Below are 22,394 nucleotides of genomic sequence, written 5' to 3' on the forward strand. Positions count from 1 at the left end.
TGGTGTTTGCTGCCCGATAACTCCAGGAGCAGGACAGAGGGCTGTACACAACGTTTGTAGATCTGACCAAGGCCTTTGACACTGTTAGTCATGAGGGTTTGTGGAAAATTATGTCAAAATTTGGTTGCTCAGAGGAGTTCATGAATATTGTATGTCAATTTCATGATGGCATGTTTGCCCAGGTTCTGGATAATGGACAATGCTCTTGTACCTTCCCAGTAACCAATGAAGTGAAATAGGGCTGTGTGTTTTCTCCCCTGCTTTTTAGCGTGATGTTTTCATCCATGTTGTCAAATGCTTTCGATTAGGATGAACACATCATCAAAGTCAACTATCTGAGCAAGTTCTTCAATCTGGAAAGGTTACAAGCCAAGACCAAAGTGGAGGGAGTGTTGGTGCATGGTTTTCTCTTTGCAGAGGATTCTGCACTCAGTGCAGCCTCTGAAGCTGAGATGATGCAAAGTATGAATCAATTCTCTGCTGCCTGGGCTAAAATTGGCCTAAAAATTAACAACAAGAAAGCACAGGTACTCCATCAGCCACCACCACAACATCCATATGTGGAACCATCAGTTACAACAAATGGAGAAGTTTTGAAAGTTATGGATAAGTTCACTTATGTTGGTAGTGTACTTTGAAGGGATGTACACATTGAAAATCAGGTTGAGGCACACATTGCCAGAGTTAGTTCAGTGTTTGAGAGGCTCTGAAGAAAAGTTTGGGAGAGAAGAGGCATTAGACTGACTACCAAACTGAAGGTCTACAGAGCCATTGTGCTGACCTCATTGCTATGTGCTTGTGAAACATGGACAGTCTACCAGCTCCATGCCAAGAAAATGAATTGCTTCCATTTGAATTGTCTTAGGAAGATTCTGAGAATCACTGGGCAGAGTAAGGTACCAGACACTGAAGAAGTGGCTCAAGTTGAACTTTCAAGAATTCAAAATATGCTTCAGAGATCTCAACTCTGATGGCCTGGCCACGTTGCTCGAATGCAAAATGTACAATTGCCAAATAGACTATATCCTGGAGAGCTTGCATGGGGCAGGGGACCACATGGTGGCCAGAAGAAATGATATGAGGACACTCTCCAGGTCTCTCTCAAGAACTTTGGATTTGGCTGTGCAACATGGGAGACACTGGCGCAGGATTGCTCAGCGTGGTGTGCCCACATAAGAAAAGGTGCGCTGCTATTTGAGCAAAGCAGAATTGGTATAGCACAAAGTAAACACAGGATGCCCAAATTGGGGATATCCACCCCAAATCTTCACACGGACTATCTGCCCAACTTCTGGTAGAGCATTCTGAGCTCCTATTGGTCTGATCAGCCCCAGTCAGACACACTGAAATTTCACTTTGTCATGGTGAAGTCGTTTTGCTCCTCTTCGAAGATGAAGGACAACCACCAACCAACCATTACTAGGTCTGTATCCCAAAGACATGAAAACAAACAAAACAGAAAAGGACCTATCTGTAGAAAAATAATTATAAAGTGTTTCTTTTAGTGATGGCAAAGAATTAGAAATTGAAGGGGTGGCCATCAATTGGGGAATGGCTGAACAAGTTGTATATAATTGTGATGGAATCCTATTGTGTTGTAAGAACAGATGAGCAGGATGCTCTCAGAAAACATGAACTGATCCAAAGTGAAATTAACAGAAACAACAGAACACTGTATACAGTAACAACAACTGTGAATGGATGAGCTGTTCTCAGTAATACCGTGATCCAAGAGAGTTCTGAAGGACTTATGAAGGAAAACTCTCCACCTCCAGAGAAAGAACTGATGAGTCTGAATGCAGATCATGCATACCTTTGATTAACTTCCTTTATTTTTCTTGGGGCATTTTGACTGTGTTTTACTTTACAACACGACATAGAAATAGAGTAATGTTTTGCCTGATTGCATATGTATAACCTATATCAGATTGCTTGCCTTCTGAATGAGGTGGGGAGGGGAGGGAGGGAAGGAGAAAATTTGAAACTCAAAAATTTTACAGGACAAATGTTAAAGATTGATTTTGCATATGTAGGGAAAAATATAATAGTAATTAAAAATTACAATACTGTCAAAAAAAGAAATATGAAAAACAGTACAAATTTGTAATTTGGCCTTCCTTCAAGGATCCATTCAGGGTAACTTTGCAAGCACCCTCTTTTCTTGCCCAATAGAGATATGAGAAGGGAAGGATTGTGGGAGATATTCTTGAAGGATCTCAAGATTTTTCATAAGCCAAGCTTCCCAGCCGAGAGCACAGGGGCAGGAGTCAGGAGAAGTCAGGAAAGGGTTAAGAAGGGATGAGATAACTCATATTTCTCTAACATTTTAAGATGGGCAAAGTGCTTTGCAGATACTGTCATGTGACTTGTGAATGAAATATTGCATGTAAAGGAATTTGTGAACCTCAAAGCACTATACAGGTGTTTCAGCATAGTACAGGGCATAAGCCCTTGTGCTTGCAGTAAAAAAGACCTGGATTCAAATCCCATTGTAGACACCTACAGACACCTCAGTGTTACTATGAACAAATCACTTAAACTGTCTGGGGCTCAGTGTATTCATTCGTAAAATTCAGGGGTTGAATCTGAGGGCTTGTAAGATCCCTTTAAGCTCTCTATCTATGACACTGTGATCCCATAAGGGGCACTTATCTGAAGGAACAAAGATATTTTAATTCTATGAACTCCTGCTGGGACTTTGGAGCTCCATCAAAGTGGGAATATGGGGCCAGATGGACTGTGGGCCAACCCCAGGATGAGTGTTCTTGGGTCTGAGTCCTTTCCAGCACATCTTTTCAAGGAATTACTCCTTCCTGTGGATACGCTCTATTCTCTGTTGGGCATTTAGAGGCCAGTCTCATCATGGGAGCCCCCTCCAAGTGAGCAAAGGGCCCTTAAGCCCCACAGACCTGAGTGACTGAACAGATGTAGTTCTTCTTTCTGGTGAATGCCCATCTTTTTGTAAACAGTTTCCCAAAGAAGATTCCATACTTGTGAAAACCATGAAAACAGAGGTCTCAGGTTGAGGGTTTCATATTTTGTCATCCCAACTCTTTCCCTCCTCATCACTATTTCCCCAGAGGGATCAATGACCCTCTCATTGAATAAAGAAGCTCCCTTTCTCCCAGACTGACATATATTCACAACTCTTTGGGTATTTCTTCATCTTGTCCATGGACTATCTTCCTTCTAGCTTCCTTTCCTTGGAATGTCACACTTGTTTATGCAAGACTTCCAGTTGTGGCCTATGTCCTTCTCCTCTTGTATGTCAGACCACCCTTGACCATCTGTCCTTCATGAGTTTATCTTAGTCCACCCAGTTGATGCTGGTAGGTCATATATTCATGATGAACCCTACCAGTCATGTATGCTGAAATGACTGAACTGATACATTGGCTCCATCAGGTGCCCTTCTTTTAGTTCTGGTGTAGGGATTCCCTAAAGAGGCCGATTCACTCTGTCCTGTTAGGTTTCACCACCTTGCAAACTCTTTGACCCCAAGACTGACGTCCTACACTCAGGCCCTGGCCATCTGAAGATGAACATCCTGTCCTAAAGAAGCCACTGCTCTTGGGCCGCCTGAGCCACAGACTAATGGGCTTCCCACCTCTAACTGGCTAAATGCATCTTCTAGCCTTGGAACACAGGAAGAGAAGGAGAAGGAACAGTACTTGGTATCAGGATGACCCCAAGGATCCAGAACTGCTAGAAGGCTTTGTGACCTGTGAAAGAGATGCACAGTGACTTGGTTTCCTACTGAAATGCCATGGGCACTCTGTCTCTGATCTTCTTATGATGTCCAGTGAGCTACAAGTCAGTCAGTACATCCAGATAAAGACATTGGGCTCCTTGTGGAAATTGAAAGTGCATTGTTGGGCTCATTGTTTTATAGCTGTAGACTACTGGTACCTAAATGCCATATCTCTCCAAAGTATTGGTTCCTTCAATAGCATCCAAGCACAGGTGAAGCGTTGGAAATGGGACTATTTCAAGGAAAGCACCAATACCCTAGCAGTGGGCAACAGAGTGGTCCTGTGTTCCTCCTTATAGAAAGGTCATCAGAAGAACTGAAGCTTCTCTCACAGTGAGGAGCAGTTCCTTGGGGGCATTTCCTGATGGGTTTCTACCTGAGGGATGTTTCCCCATCCCCTGATGGGTTTGTGTGGTGGAGTCGCACAGGGGCAGGCCAAGCTTCCCCTTTACTGAATTGTCCCCATTCAAGTTATTGGAGCCCCCTCCCTCCTTTTAACTCCATCATAGCGACTCCATGGATAGAAGAGATGGACCTGAGGATTCCTCAGGTGCTCTAGGTATGGAAACACCTGCAGGAGGAAGGAGGAAGACAGTTGTATTCTGGGACAGGAGACAAGGTTCTTGACCACTTCCTGCCTGATTTACTCCCACTGTCACCTCCCCAAGTTCCCTTTTCTGCAAATATCAGAGTCTCCTCATCTCCTTCCATCAGGACTGGGAGGGATGAAGATAACAGGCTCGAAGTGTGCCAAGATGATCACAGATCTCAGTAGTAACCAAGGTCTTTCATTTCTTCTACCTGCTTCTCTCCCCAACACCCAAAGCCATCATGACATGGTCCCCACTCCCTAGGTTCCTAGCCTCAGCGCAGGCTCTCAGACCCTCAGCTGAGCACCCCACAGCAGCCTCTTCTTTTTGCCCACAGTCTGCCCCCAGGGATTAGCAGCACAGGCCAAAGACAGGACTCATTCCCTTTGGAGTGAATATTATTCAGCCAGTTGAACTCAATTCCTTGGCCAAATGCAGCCTCCTCTGGAGCGCCCATGACTGAGCCACAGCCCAGTTGTTCACAAGCAATGAGCACATCAGCCAGATCCCAGGAGTCATTAGCTGCTGTGCCCCAGGAGCCTTCATACCAGACCTCCACACACCGTGAACACTTGTCTCCCTCTTGAACTCGAAGCTTGCCTAAAAGTGCAAAAGCATTGCTCGTTCCACATTCAACAGGAAGAGAACTCCCCTAAACCTCAAAGCCCAAGTGAGAGGAGAGGCCATAGGCTGCCATTGTGACAGGAAGATACACTCAGTTCCTAGGTCTCCTGAGTTTGGATATTTGGAATAAGAACATGTGTCAAAGACATGGGCTGTTTCCTTCCTTGGCAGCATGTTAGATCCAAAGGAGGGTGGGCATACCGCCTTCAGTAGTCAGAAGCTGCTTGGCATCTGAGAGGAATTCCTTCTACCTCTTGTATTGGAGGCAGATCCTCTCCAAGTACCTTTGTTCTAATAGTTAGGGTTTATTTGTATTATTTGTACTATTTGTGGAGGGAGGGGGATTGAGTCATATAGTGAAAACCTGGGTTTGAATCCCAGCTGGGCTGCTTACTAGCTATAATCACTTCCACCTCTGTGGTCCTTAGTTTATTCCCCTGTAAAATGAGAAGGTTGAATCAACTTTAATCTCTGGTCCTCTGATCCTGTAAGCCTTAGCTGCCAGCAGAACAGAGATTCATTTAGCACAGACCATGCCAAGACAAAAGGCAAGCTTGACTTTATGAACTGCATCTTGTTGGCCAGGGGGGATGTATATATGAGTGTAAGGAAAGATGTGTGTGTGTCTGTGTGTGTGTGTGTGTGTGTGTGTATGATAGGTAAGATAGAGATATAAACACAGATGATATATGTACATAGACACTGACCTGCGTATGTCTATGTCTTCAAGTATCATTTATCTCTCTATACATCTCTCCATATCTGTCTATTTCAATCAGAGTCTCCCTCTCGTACCCAGGCTGAAAATATCATGGCCATTTCCAGGCCCAAACCCAGTGCTAACTATCACAGCTCTTGCCTTGCTCTGTTTCCAATCTGGGAGAGGTTGCTCCTCCCTAGATAACCTGATGCCATGTTCAGTGTGGAAAGTTGACCTGCCTTAACTCCACTATCCCAAGCTCAAAAAATGCACCAGCCTTAGTCCCTTCTGTAGCAGAGATTACAGGTGTGTGTCATTAAGCACGGACAGATATACATGTTGAAAGCAGGAATATGGTCAAGAACATGATCACGTGGAGAAGACCTTGTCCTCACCCCTTAGTTTTTTGTTCCTCTGCCCTTTCTCCTTCATAGTCATTTTCATGAGATCAAAAGACCTGAATTTGAAACTGAGGGTTCCCAAATTCTGAAAGTCTTTAAAAGTTTTCTTGATGCCTCCAAATGGATGCTCATTGCCATTCCAACCTGAACACAGCGATGGACATCTTCTCCCCTCCCCCAGTTAGGATATTTGGAACTTCACATGATTTCCATCTGTGCTCAGCACCAATAAACTGATTGCTGAGCATACAAAAGCATTTGATTGATTGCTGTGCATATCCTAGTCACCATGGGAGGCTTTAATGACTAATTTAAACCCCCACCTAACCCTAGTTCACTTTCTTTATAGCTCTCTCTCTCTCTCTCTCTCTCTCTCTCTCTCTCTCTCTCTCTCTCTCTCTCTCTCTCTCTCTGTCTGCCTCGAGAAGTGAAGAGAAATGAGGAATGAAGGACACAATGACTGTGAAGTGCAGGCCCACCCTCAGTTCATTTAAGTAAGAAGGAAGTTAGTATTCAATAAAACACTGGAGTCCCCCACTCTGATGTGAAAACAGCACCAATAACCCCATCCCCTCTCCCAGTTACTCCCAGTTGGAATCTTTCTGAGCTATAATGTAAGTAGTGGGAAATGACCCTTTTGATCGAATAGTAATGCATGTTATCACTGTGATAGAAGCAATTAAAATAAATTCCATCATCAGGAGATAAATCAGCTTCTCTAGGGATTGTAGATAGGTGTTGTCAACAGTGCTGGCTATCTTATTTTACCTTCTTCCAGCTAACCAGGAATTAAAGTTGGCTTCTTCTGAAGAAACAGTTGTTCTGTGCCAATATCTTGAGCTGGTCTTATGTCTTAATGCATCAGTATCAGATGAAAGAAGAATGGAGTTGAAAAAAAATTCAACATTCTTCTTTCTCTACACCTTTGTTCTAGTCTAAAAAGTTTAGGGGCTTGCCTCTCTGAGAAAGTCAACCTACCCCCTTTGACCCGTCGTCTTATTCCCTCACAACTCCCCAAAGACTTTGCTCCATTGATGACCTTCCCTTCCCTTCTTCACATCCTAACAACACTCATCTTCAATGTGTCCATCTGTCCAGACTCCTTCTTTAACACCAGTAAACATGCACAGGTCCCCTTATTCCAAAAGAAAGCCTCTTCATTCACTATTAATCACATGAAGAAGTTGCTCAGTATTCACTGCCTCCATTCCTTCATCACACAGGTCCTCCATAGCCCTAACCTAATGCACTCTGGCTTTCATCTCCCCACTACTAAATGGAAAATGCTCCCTTCAAATTCACTAGAAATCTTGACTGAAAAATTCAAGAGATACTTCTTACTTGGCACTTTTCTTCATCAGTAAAGCATGGTGGACAGCACCATACTTGGAGCCCTCAGGGTTTCTACGCTAAAATTCAAGCTCTTCTTTTTGGCTGTAAAGGTTTAAAACAAAATCTTATTCATCACTTTGGTTTTTATATATTTTCCCATTTGTTTTTTCGCCGCTTCCCTTCCCCTTTCAACTTCCTTTTCCAGAGAGCAAATCCACATAATAAGGAAACAAAAAAGAAGAGAAAGTTTAGTAAAACAAATACATTGAAAAAGTTTGAGATTACAAGTAGGATTCCACATTGATCATGTGCAACCTCTGCAAAGAAGGGGGAGGAGACTTCTCCTATCTCGTTTTTGGGATCAGACTTGGTCACCCTCGCTTTACCTCTGATCTTCTTGGAAATATCATCAGCATTTCGTCATTGTATACAATCTGTATAATATTGGTTCTCTTAGTCCTGTTTCAAAGAGGACCATTTATTCTACTGAGCACTGCTACTATGAAAGAGGAAAATGAAGACATTCTGTGGTTACCTATCTGTCAGTCATCTCCTTCAAGTCATTGGACAGGGAATCCTGTAGATCTCCTTGTCCCACCTGCTGAATAATCCTAGCATACCATTATGTCCTACCCCAGATTCTCATAGCTCTTATATACTGAGCCCTTAAACATTCACCCTTCTTTCTCACAAGTTCATTTCCTGGCTTACAATCTTTCTCTTCTTCATCAATATATTGATACTCCTTCAAAGATCCTAAATTTTCAGTTTCTCAATTGACATACCCCATGACCTACCCTTCTACTCTTTCTCAGCTACCACACAAAGATGGTCATAATTTTGTTCTTGCCATCACCTATGAGGGTTTCATTTTCATGATGAAGAATGATGACCTTCCTTTACTTTTCCATCTCATTGTATGAATTTTTTTTTTACTAAGCCTTCTCTTCATCCTCAATATAACCTCTAACCTCACCTGCAAGCTGGATTATCTCAGGTCAGAACCTCTCCTATGGCTACTTTCTCCTCCTTTCCCAATCTTGACCCAGTTGACTGTGCCCTATCCTCTGCACTTCAATCGCTGGCTCCCTTACCATCCGTCACTTGTTGCCACAAACCAACCTTGGATGACTCCTGGCACTCACTTTCTTAACTTTTACTCATATGCTGCTGAACAGAAGTGGGAGGATTTATGGCGCTTGTCTTCCCACAAATTTACACAAGCTTAATAGTATAAATCCTCTTCCTCCACTCCATCTATTCTATCATTAGTTTGCATCATCTGATGTATATGTGCTGTCTCCCCTATCAGAATGTGAGTTCCTTAAGGACAGGGACTGTTTTTCATCTTCCTTTCTATCCCAAGTTACAAGTTAGCATTGTGTCTGCCTGTAGTCAGCTGATGATAAATCCTTCTTGACTGGGTGACCAAATATGTACGTTCAATGTTTCTTGAATTGAAGCATATCAAATGGGATTACCAACAGAACAGATCTCATGAAACCTGCGTACAGACCAAGGGACACTCACCAACACATAGAAATCTATCTTGTCCTACAGGAAAATGTGTGTGTTCATCCTTCGTTGCCAAAGAAGACCACGCCATCAGAGAAATGATGACATGACTTGCACTTGACTTTGCTTTGAGTGAGTGAGGACTGTGCAGGTCACCAGCCTCACTTCTCCTCCAGAGTCATCTGAATCAGTGACCAGATATTCATCAGGATGACTGGAGAAGACCTAGGATGAGGCAATGGGGGTTAAGTGACTTGCCCAAGGTCACACAGCTAGTGAGTGTCAAGTGTCCGAGGTGAGATTTGAATTCAGGTCCTCCTGACTCCTGCACAGGTGCTCTATCCACTGCCTCACTGAACTGCCCCTACAGGAAAATAGAGGGGGTGGGGATGAGAGAAGGGAGAGGTATGATAGAAGGGAAGGCAGATTGGGGGAAGTGGTCATCAGAACGCATGCTGTCTTGGGGAGGGTGGAAGGGAGAGATGGGGAGAAAATTTGGAACTCAAAATCTTCTGGAAGTGAATGTTGAAAACTGAAACTAAATTAATTAATTACGTTTTTTAAATATTTAAAATATAAAAATATTTTATTTAATTATATATATATATATAATTCAGGATTACACTGGCACAGGACTGTCCAGCATGGATTGCCTTCATCACAGGAGGTGCTGTTCTCTATAAGCAAAGAAGAATTGAAGTAACTCAAAAGAAAAGCAATATGTGCAAATTTAGAGAATCCACCCAAATGCTCACATGGACTCTTTGTGCCTGACCTGTGGTACAGCCTTCCAAGCTTGTACTGCTCTGATCAGCCACACTCAGACACACTGTGACTCCACCCTAATAGAGTGACTTCATTTTGGCCTTCTTCTAGAATGAAGATACACTGTATATGTTCTTGTGGTTGTACTTATCCCTCTCTGTTATCAGTTCATACATGAAGAAGTGGCACAAACTAGATAAGAAAAGCCAAAGCAATTGAAGGCAGTGGTCCAGCATCAGACTCAAGAGCACAAATGGGCAGGTGAAGGATTCCTCTTTATACAAGCACTGCAGAGAGAACTGGAAAGCCATTTGGGAGAAGTCAGGTTAAGACTTGTCACTCAAAATGGAGACTGAACCTGACCATAAAAGTCACTGATTAAAAGACTTAGGAAGGAAGATGAAGGAGAAGGAAAGAGAACATCCAGTTTGGCACATTCATGCCTTCTAAAAGCAGATGTAGAGAATGGACCAGCCTAAACTGTGGGTGGGAAATCCAATAATCACACAGAAAGGCATTGTTCCAGAGAGAGAGGGTTCTGTGGACCCTGGGGAATTAGTCCAGCCAGGAGAGGCTTGGCTGAGCATGTTAACTCATGGAAAGGCTGATTGCCCAACTTGGAGTTGGACTTTTAGGGCAGACTGAGGGAATCTCCCTCTAGCACTGGCAGATCCAGAGTGAGGGTCTGGTACTGGGTCCTAGGCTGGATCTTAAGTAGGGAACACATTCAAGACAAACAGCAGCTTGTGGTTCCAATCCCAGGAGCAGAGTCGTGTCTCCCGTCTCTTCCAGCCCAGTCTGAAGCCTACAGAAGAATAACCAGGGAAATAGTCTTACACGAAAGGGGACTCTAAAGTTCTGTCACTTTCTAGCAGCATAGTTTTACAGCTGGGTTATAGTGGCTCAATCCAACAGTAATCTCCACATGGGCCCAGCCCACAGATGTATTGGTCAGACTCAAACATAGTTCAGGAATTTGCAGATCTCTGATGGGGGGTAGTGGGGAGGATAGGGAATCAGACTATCCTGGGAGCACTGAACACTTACAGGCCCCTGGAGTGAACTTTCCCTGAGATCCTGGAAAAACATACAACTGTAAACCTCAGGAAAGCAGCAACAAGGTTATTCTGGACATACCCTTCAGAATGCAGAGAAAGCCTGGCCCTGACATCAGGTCCAGGGTCAGGAAGAAGACTGAAAGAATAAGCAGACAAGAAAGGATCCCACCACAAAGTTTACCTTGGGGACAGGGAGGCTCAAGACACAAACCCAGAAGAAGAAAATGACTTCAAAACATCAACACACAAGGCCTCAAAGAAAAGCACAGAATGGACAGAATTCAACTAGGATTTCTGGAAGACAGCAAAGAGGTAAAAGAGTAAAAGGAAGTTAGCGATAATATTTTTCAGTGAGGAAAACATTAGGATTTAAAGGACAGCTGTGGAAGAAAGAATCAGAAGTGGAATAAAGGGCTTGTCACAGCTGAATTATAACAGAAGGGTAAGCTGAGGCAGATCTCTGAGCAAGATAACATCTATTAGCAGGGAATGTTCCCTATCAATAAATGGGTCAATGACTTGCCTCCACTTATGCCAGAGGCCTGGAGGAAAAGGACCCTTCCCCTTCTGTGGGTTTTGGGGAGCACAGAAGAAAGAGCAGAGCAGGGTAGGTGACATTGTGGGATTAAGGCCTAGTTACAGCGCTGAGGTCAGGGAACAACCTGACTGGTTGAAAGTTTGATAATGGAGGCGAGTAACAACCCTCCTTCTCCTCCTGTGGGACTAAAAGGTGCCCATGGCCTGAGTCCAGGTACAGCATAGTGACCCAGACATTAGAACAGCAAACCAGACATCTTGGAAGGACAACTTGGTGGTGTAAAGATGTCAGGCCCAAACCCCTTTGCTTTCTCACCCATTTCCCAAGGTTAGCAAAATTCTTCGAGCAGGAGAGCTGGACTTTTCAACTTAACCTAGTACAGACCAGCTGAACTCTGAACCAAGTTTAGACACAAAGATTTGAAACTCAGGCAATTACAAGACAAAAGTAGTTTCAGAACAAAATCAATAAATTGTAAATAGGATCAATAAGAAATGACACAGAATTCATCTTAATCTTCCCAGGCTTGCCCCAAGAGCGGCAGAACCTCATCCGTGCAACAAATGTAAGGAAAACTAGAATGGCCCAAACACTATCCGATGACTACATGACACAACGAACAAGATCCAAATGAAATCAAAAGACTGAGACACAGAAGAAACTGTAAAGAAAACTTATTGTCCTAAAAATTATATCAAGGACAGAGAATTTAAGAATCATTAAAACCCTGACCCTAAATCTTAATTCAAGGAAACATTAAAAAAATACTACTGGATGTCTTTAGAACTAGAGGTCAAAATGGAAATAAAAAGAACCCAAAAGAACCCATCTCTGGAAAGAACCCCAAATAAAAACTCCCAGGATCCTCCTAGCCCAAATCCAGAGCTTAAGGTCAAAGAAAAAAAATAGTGCAAGCTTCCAGAAAGAAAGACTTCCCAAGGAGCAGACAGCTGAGAACATTCCAGAAGAGAAAGGCTTGTGAGGAGGGGGAAGGTGAGGGACAAGCATCTTCCATAAACAAGATGAAGCAGAAGTCTGTTCAACAGAGGAGGGTCTGGTGGGGGAAGAATCTGACAACAGAACAGCAATCTCACTTGAACGTATCAAAGGCGGGACTGCAGAGGGCAAGGGATGAGAGATGCTCCCCACTTCCTGATCGAGATGAAAGATTCAGAGAGCAGAATTTTATACATATATACATACATTTTTGGTTTTGGGGGGGGGAATAAGCAGTTCTACAAAGCTGCAATGCTGCTCTTGAGCATACAAGTTTATAACAGAGGTTTTGTTTTCCTTTATCTCTCAGTTTAAGAAGGCTGAGCAGGGTAAGTGGAGGTTTGCTGAGTGAAAAAATATTTATTTGAAAAAATCAGAAGAAAATCCATTCATTTAACTTTTACAGCTGTGTCAAGGAACATTCTTAATCCAAGATAATCCTATATGAAAAAAATAGATAATCATAACCACATAAAATCTATTTCACTAAAATAAATGATCAAATATGAAAAGTTGTTGAGCAGCACATATGTGAAATAATAAATCAAATCTGACCCAGATAAGTCCTTTATGTCCAGAGAGACCTGACACCAGCGTGAACCAAGAGCCATTACCAGCCGATGAGTGCTGAAAGGATGTGAATGTTTCTAAAGTCCTGGCCGCTATAAACGAACTGAAAACAGGTCTCCAAGCCACAATAAGAGAAAGCCATGGGAAAATAATCTTGTCATCTCTTGTGAAGTGGTAAATTTTGTGCATGACGATAACAGTGCTGAAATAAGAGGAAACAATTCTTTGGGCCCCAAACCAAAAAAGGAGGCCACAGAGCTCCTGATAAACGGTATGAAAGGGGATGTCTGGACTTTCTCAAAACTAGGATAAGACTCGGAACTAGACTCAATATTATGGCTACTATGTTTGGTAAAGAGAAGAAACCAGAGCTGGGTTTCAAGGCTGTGTAAGTGTGCACTGTTGGTCTTCAGTTTCCTAATCTGGAAAATAAAGGAGGTTACCTCTCAGACCTTCTCCAGGGAAACTTGATTTTCTCCGTGAAATCTTTAGTTTCATGGTTTCTGAGTTGGGGATATGAGACAAGAAAGAGGGAAAATCCTACCAAATTTGCCCAGGTTCATTGTTTCTGAAAATAAAAAAGAGCTAGGCATTCACACCTTCATATTTCAGGCAGCTCAGAATCAGCCTTAGGCTGAAATGACATTGCTCTCCATTTTAATAATTAAGATCTTTCCTTTTTTGTTATTAAGTGTTTTCTGGTTTACTGTGACCCTTTTTGGGGTTTTCTTATCAAAGAAATTGGAGTGGCTTTCCACTTCTTTCTCCAGCTCATTTTTCAGATGGGGAAACTGAGGCCAACAGGGTTAAGTGACTTGCCCAGGGTCACACAGTAAATGTCTGAGGCCCAGATTGGAAGTCAGTGTGTCCTGACTACAGGCCCTTGGCTCTACCCATTGGGCCACATCCCTGCCCCTCTTCTCAGATTCCAATTTCCATTTCCTGGACTCTGATTTCCTCTGCATTCTTGGGTCCTGGCTTGTTTATCTACAGGGCCTGGGGAGGTTACAAAACTTGTCTGAGTCACAGCTGGGATGGAGGTCATTAAATCTGAGGTGGCAGCTCCTGGTCTCAAGTTAGCCTGCAGATTTCTTCAGTGCTCAAACCCCCTGAATCTGGGATGGGGATCAACTTCTAAGGAGAAGATAGGGTCGCACTGAGGAGGGCTGGAGGGGAGGGTGGACTCTAGCCCTAACCCTTCTTTTTCTCTGGTTCAAGCTGGGAGCACAAGAGCAGCGCGCTCCTGGAGTGATGATGGGAGGGAGGGAGCCTCGGCTGCTCCACAGAATCAGAGACTGTTCTGGGGATAACAAAGACAGAGCCAAGGTCTATCAAGCAGGGGATTTCCTCCCAGGCAGTTTCAGGTTTGGTCTCCTACCTTGTGCAGGCTCCTTCTGCCCAGTCACCGGTGAAGTTTGTTGTCTCCCACCCTCTATTGGCTGGCAGAGCCCGTGGGAAGGGATTCGTCCCTTCATAAACCCAGAGCAAACAGATCTCCTTGATGCTGGGCTACTGTTCCTGTGGACCATGGAGCGCTCTCTGTGCGCTCTCCTTCTGTTGGGGACCCTGGCCCCGCAGGAGACCTGGGCGGGTAAGGAGAGACTGGACTCGGCACCTAGGGGTGGCCGTGGGGTTGGGATGGTGTTTCCTACAGGAAGCCCCTCCAATGCCAGCCGAGGGAGGGTCTCCCCGAACCCGGCTCCTTCAGGTCAGTGAGATCTGGGCAGAGCTGAAAGGAAGAAGCCAGAAATAAGTCTGTGCGGCTGATCAGGGACCGGGACTCCGCCGCCCCTTAGCTGGGGCTGGGTCTGGGGGGGTGTCTTGGTGTCGGTTCCTTAGTTTGGGGGGGGTTGAGTGGATTGATAAGGGTGTGACGTCATGGGGAGCTGAGGCAGAGGTTCCAGGAGAGGGAATGGGAGCCACAGTACTGGGGGCGTTTAGAAGGAGCAGAGCTATCTGGGGTCCCCCTGACCCTCCCCAAGGGAGAGGACAGAACCAGGAGCAGCTTTGTCAAAGAGGATCGGGGTGGGTGGAGAGAGGGCAGGTGAGGACACAAGGTGGGGGCCGGGGTGAGGAGTGTGAGAGACCTCGGACCCGGACCAGAGGTGGGGGCGGGGAGAGGGAGGCAGCGACCAGAGTAGGGGCTCTAGGACCTGCCTGGGCTGCTGTCGGGGAAGGCGTTTTGGTGATCTCTAAATAAGGGCGGGGCGCGGTGTGCCAGCATGGAGGGGTGGGGGGGCTAAGGGGAGGGGATGCCAGGGGTGGGGGGCATCTCAGGACAGCGGCTTCGGGACTCCGGGATTATTCCCGGGGTGGGACGGAGTCAAGGGTCGGCGTCGGGTCCAGGCACCCCCCGCCCTGACCCGGCCCGTCCCCACGTCCCAGGCTCTCACTCTATGAGGTATTTCAACACCGCCGTGACCCGGACCGGGTTCGAGGAGCCGCGGTTCCTCGCCGTGGGCTACGTGGACGATCAGCTCTTCGTGGGCTTCGACACAGACAGTCCGGGTCAGAGGGAGGAGCCGCGGGCGGCGTGGATGGAGCGGGTGGAGCAGGAGGAGCCCGGGTACTGGGAGCGGGTGATGCGGAGAGCCAGGGAGACAGCCCAGCATTTCCGAGGGAGCCTGAAGAACATTCGCGGCTACTTCAACCAGAGCGCGGGCGGTGCGTGACGGGGGAGGGGAGCAGGGGAGGCCGGGTCCGAGCGGCTTCTCCTAGGGACAGAGGGGAGGGGAGAAGCCTTGGGGAGCGTGGGGGGCGGGGACGGGACCAGCCAGAGTCCGGCCACACTGACCCAGCACGGCGGATAGGCATCCACACCCTCCAGCGCATGCTTGGCTGCGAGGTGTCCCCCGAGCTCACCTTCCAGCGCGGGTTTTGCCAACCTGCCTACGACGGGCGGGACTACATCTCTCTGGACCTGGAGACCCTCACGTGGAGGGCGGCGGTGCCCCAGGCTGTGAACACCAAGCGCAAATGGGAGGCTTACAGGAGCATCGCGGAGGAATGGAAAGCCTACCTGGAGGAGGAGTGCGTGCTATGGCTGAAGAAGTACCTGGAGATGGGGAAGGACACGCTGATGAGGACAGGTACGGCCGACCTCTCCCCAGTGTGCGCGGCACTCAAGGCCTCCCCTCAGCCCCAGGCCCCCAACCCCCAGGGAACCCTTGTACCCCAAGGCATATTGTGGGATGTTCCCCCTCCCCCCACCTGTCCTTGTGGCCTTGGAGGGGAGGGGGGAAGGGGAGTCTGGAATTACCTCTGACCTCTGCCTCCAGACCCACCCAAGTGTGCTCAGCCCTCAAGGCCCCCAGCCCAACCTTCTCAGCCCCAGCCCCAGGCTCCCCACCCCCAGGAACTCCATGTATCCCATGGTGCAGATTGTGGGGTGTTCCTCCTGCCCTGACCTGCCATGTGCCGGAGGAGCAGAAGGGGGAAAGGGAGCCTGGTATGCCTCTGACCTTTGCCTCCAGATCCACCCTCTGCCAGAGTGACCCGACACACTGCCCCCCATGGGGAGGTGACCCTTCGGTGCAGGGCCCAGGACTTTTACCCGAAGGACATCTCCTTGACTTGGCTGAGGGATGGGGAGGAACAGCCCCAAGACACAGAGTTCATTGAGACCAGGCCTGCAGGAGATGGCACCTTCCAAAAGTGGGCAGCTGTGGACGTGACCTCTGGCCAGGAAGGGAGATACACCTGCCGAGTTCAGCACAAGGGGCTGTCTGAGCCCCTCACCCTGCAATGGGGTAAGGACAGAGAGGAGGGGTGGGAAAGGGTCATCCCCCTACCCCCACAGGACCAGAGGGAGGGGGAGTTATGGGACAAGGTAGGGGAGGGGTTAGTGACTCAGGCCTGACAGGGGTCATGGCCTCTCAATTCCCTTTTCCATTTCAGAGCCACAGTCCTCACCCACCTGGCTCATTGTGGGGGGCATTGCTGCTGCCCTCCTCCTCCTCCCTGCAGTCATTGCTGGAGTTGTGATGTGGAATAGGAATAGGAGTTCAGGTAGGCTGGACTGAGAGGGGGAATTAGGGAGCAGGCATGGAGATCCTGGCTTCCCCTGACCCAGCAACTTGTCTTTCTGTCCCCAAGTCCTGTCCTTCCTGTCTAAGGGGCTGTTACATGGGCTCTAAGACTCTAGATGAACAAATCTGTAACTGAAAGCCATTTCTCAGGAGGATGCCTGGCAGAGGTGTAACAGGCTGGCTGAGAGGGGAATCTGCTTCAGACTCAGCTCAGACTTGAACATGGGGATCTCTACCCGAGAGCCTGGGTGTCTCCCCAGCTGGGGGCTGTAGACCAGTCCTGGGAACCCCTGGAGGTGGGCCTGGAGGGGGGGAAGTGCCCATTTGGGGTCCTTTTCTCTGTTCTTCATGGATTTAGAGGCTGGAGTGGGGGAGGGGGAGCAGTCCTAGTTGTAATTTAGTGTCTCCAGGATAAATCACTGAACTTCTGAGACCTTAGTGTGGCCTGGAAGAGGAGGTGGGGAGCTGGGGTAGAGGCAGCCAAGCAAAGAGGAGGGTCTGTGGGAAGTTGGGCTGAGGAAGGTGGCCCTTCAGAATGATGAGAGGCTGGAGGCCAAGGGGACTTGGAGTATCCCCCCTGAATCTGTCTTTCCTTCTTCAGCTTGAGAGAATTGCCTGGCATGGACCTGAGACACAAAACCAGTCTGCATTCCCCTGGTTGGTCCTCTTGACCCCTGGCTTATCTCCCCAGCAATGGCCCCTGGGATCCTCCCTGGACTCTATTGACCCAAGCCCAGGGCAGCCTCATCGGGTCCCTCACCCTGCTCTCTAAGGCCTCCCTCTGTTCTCCCTCCTGTGTCTCTGTCTGCTTTGGGAATGAGCCTCCTTCACATCTGAGGCTGCCCTGACCTCTGGGGTCTCAGTCTGACTGATAAAACAGCCTGATGAATCACTGCTCTGCAGTCTTCAGCTTTTCTCCACAATCTCAGCTCAGATTCCCATTGGTTGGGGGATTGTGGGGGAAGGATGACCATGTGGAGATGTTTCGGCCACGTGAAGAGAAAAAGAAATGAAAGTTTGGAGATGCCTGAGAAGATTTTTATTTGTTCTGCTGACACTGTGAGTGTAGGTGGGGGCTGAACCCAGAGGGGATGGAGCCTGTGGGGGGGGAGACAAGTGTATTAGACATGGTGAGGGGGCAGACGTTTGTCTTTGATCTGTACTGCATGGGGCCACCTGTAGACAAGGTATATTAGACCTTGCTCCAGGGCTTCAGACAGAGCCCAGGCTGCACACTCCACCTGGGCCTGGAGTCATGCCCAGACAGGCTGCTGGGTGGGCTGGCCCTCAACACTAACCTTTGGAGAGATCCAATGCTCTCTGTTTGGTTGTCATTCCCCTCTGTGCCTGAACTCCCCACCACCTTACTTGTGTGTATGTCCCTGCTTTTCTTTCTTAACAGGGGCCTCCCTAAAGGCTTCTGTGCTCTCTGCTCAGGACTCGGTCCAGGCCCCTGGGCTCCATCTCTGTGGGTGACAATGGCCAGTGCACTGAGTGACCACCTTGTCCCCTTTCCAGACTGCCCCAGAATGGGGGCTCATCTGCTGGTTTATTATTACCCCAACTTTGGACAGGGTAAGGGGGGTTGATTTCAGGCATGCAACTGAGGCACAGGGGCTTCAAACAAAGGTGTGGGCAGCATGACTAGGACACATAGGATGCCTCCTCTCCCTTCCCATCCTGCTCGTGCCTTTGTCAGAACATTCCAGAGATATTTCCAGATTCCAGGGGAGATTCCTGCTATAAACTGGGTATTTGGGAGAGGGAGGGCTGCCGAATGAGGTACTCATGTTGAAGGGATTAACTGGAGATACAGCAGGAAGATTTCATAGGCAGACCTCCACAGGTCTATCTCTGGCAGGCTTCACACAGGGTTGCTGCCAGGATTGGGAGGCCCCATGGTGGAGTGGAAGACCTGAGGTCAAGTCCTAGGTCTGGCCTTTACTGGGTGTGTGGTTCTGAGCACCTCACTGAGCCTCTTTGTACCTTAGCTTCACAACAATGAATATGGAGGAGGAATATCTGCTGGTCGTAGAAATGCTGCTTTAAGTGGCTGGGACTTTCCCTTAATAAACTGTATTATGCAGATATAAAAAAGGCATAAGAAAATGGGGGAAAGTGATACAACACCACCCCACACTCTTCTACCGAGAGGAAATCCTGGAGTATGAGCAGTCAAGAGCTGAGTCCAGAGTGGAAATCCTCTGACGCCCTACCATGGCTACCAGCTGAAGTCATCCCCTCTCCCAAATACAAAGAAGAAGCCTTGAACAGTGATGAAAATGACCACATCGCCCGCTAACACGAGGCCGTAGGCTCCCAATGGATCCATAACTCTCCACAGCACATCCCAAAGGCAGAAAAGTCAGTCTGATGGCTCGAGTGAAAGACAAGGCAACAAGAGCTTCTCAGAACCTTGAGCCCTGCACTGGGCCCCGATGGCAGCACCAGAGCCCTCAGTCTCCTTCCCCATGCTTCAGTCCCTACCTTAATCTGAACCCCCTAGAAATCCAGGAGCCAGGAGCAGGCCGCAGCCTTCTTCCCACCTAATAGAATTGAGCCCAATAATTTTAGTTTTATAAAAACTATTCTCTTGATTTCTACTCACTTTACTTTGTATTCATTCATAAACCCTCCCAGGTTTTCTGGTTTTTAAATGTTTTAATTCCACTAAGGAGAATTCTTATTTTTCAAATGCATTATATATTTGTAGTTTCAAAAATATTTTGTCAATACATTTTATTTTTGACAAGATTCATTTGTCAATGACCCCTTTATCTCCACCCAGTATTTCCCTTCTTTCCAAGAAAACAACCAAAGCTTTAAGCAAAACTGACCATGAGCAAGTGGGGAGCATTCCACTTCTATCACCAACCTGTCAAGTGTTACTGTGAAGATCTAATTCAATAATCTATGTAGAGCTCTTGACACATAGTACATACTTCATAAATGCTTCTTCTCTTTGCCTTTCCCACTCCTGGAAATGCAAATCGTCTGCTTCTCCCATCACCTCTAACAAGCCATATCCTTCTTTATAATAGTCCAAATTCCACTTCTGTTGCCAGGCCAAAACTCCAACACTTCAAGAAGCTTCTGATTTTTTACACCCTCTTCTACCCTAACATGAAGCAACGGATTCTTTCGAAGGATGCCAAGTCCTCACCCTTGTGGTTAATACTGGTCACAGTCTCCCCTGCTTCTCTAACTTCCCCTACAGTCCTCGACTCTGTAGGTATAAGTGACATCTAACCATAAACAAGGAGCTCCATAAGTATGGCCAGGGCCTAGGAGAAAGCAAGGGTAAGAGGTTCCACTACTAGCTTTGGCTAACTCCCATCAAGCTAAAACTGCGTCATCTTTGTGTGAACGGATCCAACCATTTTGGAGAACAATCTGGAATTATGCCCAGGGTTAAGAAACTGCCCATACCCTTTGATCCCAGCAATACCACTACCAGGTGTATTTGCAAAGATGAGTGGGGGAAAAGGAAAAGAACCTATGTGTTCTAAAATGTTTGTATCAAGTCTCTTTGTGGCTTCAAAGAACCGGAAATCACGGGGATGTCCATCAGCTGAGGAATGCCTGAACAAGTTGTGGTATATGATTATTATGGAATGGAATGTGCTACAAGAACTGATGAAAACATAGAAAGACTTGCAGGAAATAATGAAGAAGGAAAAGAAAGTTGTATACATGAACAGCAATGTTGGTTTAAGAAAAAGTTTGAATGACGAAGTTATTTTGACTGCTATAAATACCCAAATTCATTACAAAGGACCTATGAAGGAGGAAGTTATATGCATGCAGAGAAAGAACTGATAAATAGAAGTATGTATAGAATGATTTTACACACACACACACGCACACACACACACTTGTATCTAATGGTATCCATCTCTAAGCTGGTGGAGGGGAAGGAAAAGGGAAAAAGAAGTAAGTTCCATGACAATTTTATTATATATTCAATATTTTGTACATGATAGATTTGCAGTTTCATGGGCAATCATCTTTTTCTGTTCTACCATGTTATGGAAATGCTTGTTTTATTTCACAAGTGCAAAACAAAACACATAAAAAGCCAACAACATCCAAGCTACGAGTGGTTCCTGTCAGGTGCAGACTATGCCAGATGCGAGGCCGCAGCTTTGATGGTGTTGGGTTGTTCAGTTTGTCAGGAGTCCAGGTCGCTAGGACCACTCTGAGTGAGGACAAAGGGAGGAGATGAAAGGACAAAGAGGTCATGGGGAAAAGAAATGGGACAAAAGGCCTGTCTCGTCGTTCCATCCTTTCCAGTGATTCCCTGCACTCCCCTGGGGTCCTTTTCTTCCCCAAAATATTCAGGATCTGGTCCTCTCCCCCTGTTACAGGCATGCTTAACAGCAGCTAGCTGATTCAATGTTAGGATGAAATGAGCCACTCACATATCATTGAACATTAAAGAAAGGAGGTTGGCTTTGCCTTCACACAAGGATATGCGCCAAAGACACAGTGACACTTTTCTGGATGGGGCTCCTCTCATATCCAGGTGGAGACTTGTCTGGTCAAAGGGGCAGGGCAGGGTGACTCCAAAGAAGCCACCATGTGGAAGGAGCTACAGCTTCCTTTGGATTGGACTTTAGGTGCCCTTAGGACACCAGGAAGCTTCCTTGAGAGAGACAAGGACTAATCAAAACCTAGGGAGAGCTTTGTTGATTTCAGGGAAAATTAATCCTTGTTTTGGGGAAACCAGAACCCCCTGGTACTATCACACATCACCCCCAAAGACCCAGGGATCTTCTCAAGGAAGATCTTTCCACCATTTCCTAATTTTCAGGATTTTGTTGGACAATTGTCCTGCCCAGAGAACTCGAGAAGCAAAGAAAAAGTACTTTGCTTCATCAAAGAGGAAACAAAAGAAAGAGGGGGAGGGAAGGGGGAGGATGAAAAAAGCAGGGAATTCTAGACTTTCTTTACCTCTTTTGGATGAAATTAGCCTCAGATTTAATGATCTAGTCCTGGTGTCAAATACTGCTGGAGCCATGTTGAAATGTAATTAGGAAATCGGCAACATCAGAGTTAAGTGTAAGAAAGACAAAGTCATTTGTCTGTGCATTTATTTCTCTCAAGTGGGCAAAGCGGGCATGAGCAGCTGCAGTCAGATGCTGAGCTCCCTTTGGAGTTGGGGTACATAGGTTTTAACTCCTTCCAACAGGGGCTAATATCATTTCATCATCATATCATCTCTGGGATGAGGAAACATCTTTTCTATCAGACCACCTCCCCAGTGCGGGCTATCTAGAAAACAAATCTGTCTCTGCCCAAGCTTGACTAGACCAGTAGGCTCCCCCTACGTTAGATTCAGTTCATTTCAGCTCGTGTAGGGGGTTCCTTAGGACAAGGAGAGTCCTACAACTGCATTATCAGTAATGTCCATTTGGAGGATTTTCTGGGTTCAGCAAAAAGAAAAGAAAAGAAAAGAAAAACACTGCAAGGATTTCAGATATGTCTGGCCTCAGGGATGTTCAGCTGGCCTCCTGATTGGGTGAT

General features: G+C 46.6%; 1 protein-coding gene across 7 annotated transcripts in view; it reads left to right on the forward strand.

Moving 5' to 3' along the window:
- Positions 1-20,960, forward strand: part of LOC140508088 (BOLA class I histocompatibility antigen, alpha chain BL3-7-like) — a 104,349-nt gene extending 83,389 nt beyond the window's left edge. The window contains exons 1-9 of one of the 7 annotated variants that reach the window (XM_072615833.1): positions 13,888-14,431; positions 15,226-15,504; positions 15,651-15,929; positions 16,314-16,589; positions 16,738-16,848; positions 17,019-17,164; positions 17,470-17,927; positions 18,271-18,443; positions 18,860-20,960. In XM_072615833.1, coding sequence (XP_072471934.1) covers positions 14,092-14,431; positions 15,226-15,504; positions 15,651-15,929; positions 16,314-16,589; positions 16,738-16,848; positions 17,019-17,041 — 1,308 coding nt within the window. In that variant the 5' untranslated portion in view covers positions 13,888-14,091 and the 3' untranslated portion in view covers positions 17,042-17,164; positions 17,470-17,927; positions 18,271-18,443; positions 18,860-20,960. Of the gene's footprint in view, positions 1-13,887; positions 14,432-15,225; positions 15,505-15,650; positions 15,930-16,313; positions 16,590-16,737; positions 16,863-17,018; positions 17,165-17,469; positions 17,928-18,270 lie in introns of those variants that run through there. The other 6 variants (XM_072615834.1, XM_072615832.1, XM_072615835.1 and 3 more) reach the window with 6 other exon arrangements.
- The last annotated feature ends 1,434 nt before the right edge of the window (positions 20,961-22,394 follow it).

The sequence above is a fragment of the Notamacropus eugenii genome, chromosome 5 (assembly GCF_028372415.1).
Source record: "Notamacropus eugenii isolate mMacEug1 chromosome 5, mMacEug1.pri_v2, whole genome shotgun sequence".
NCBI lineage: Eukaryota > Metazoa > Chordata > Mammalia > Diprotodontia > Macropodidae > Notamacropus > Notamacropus eugenii.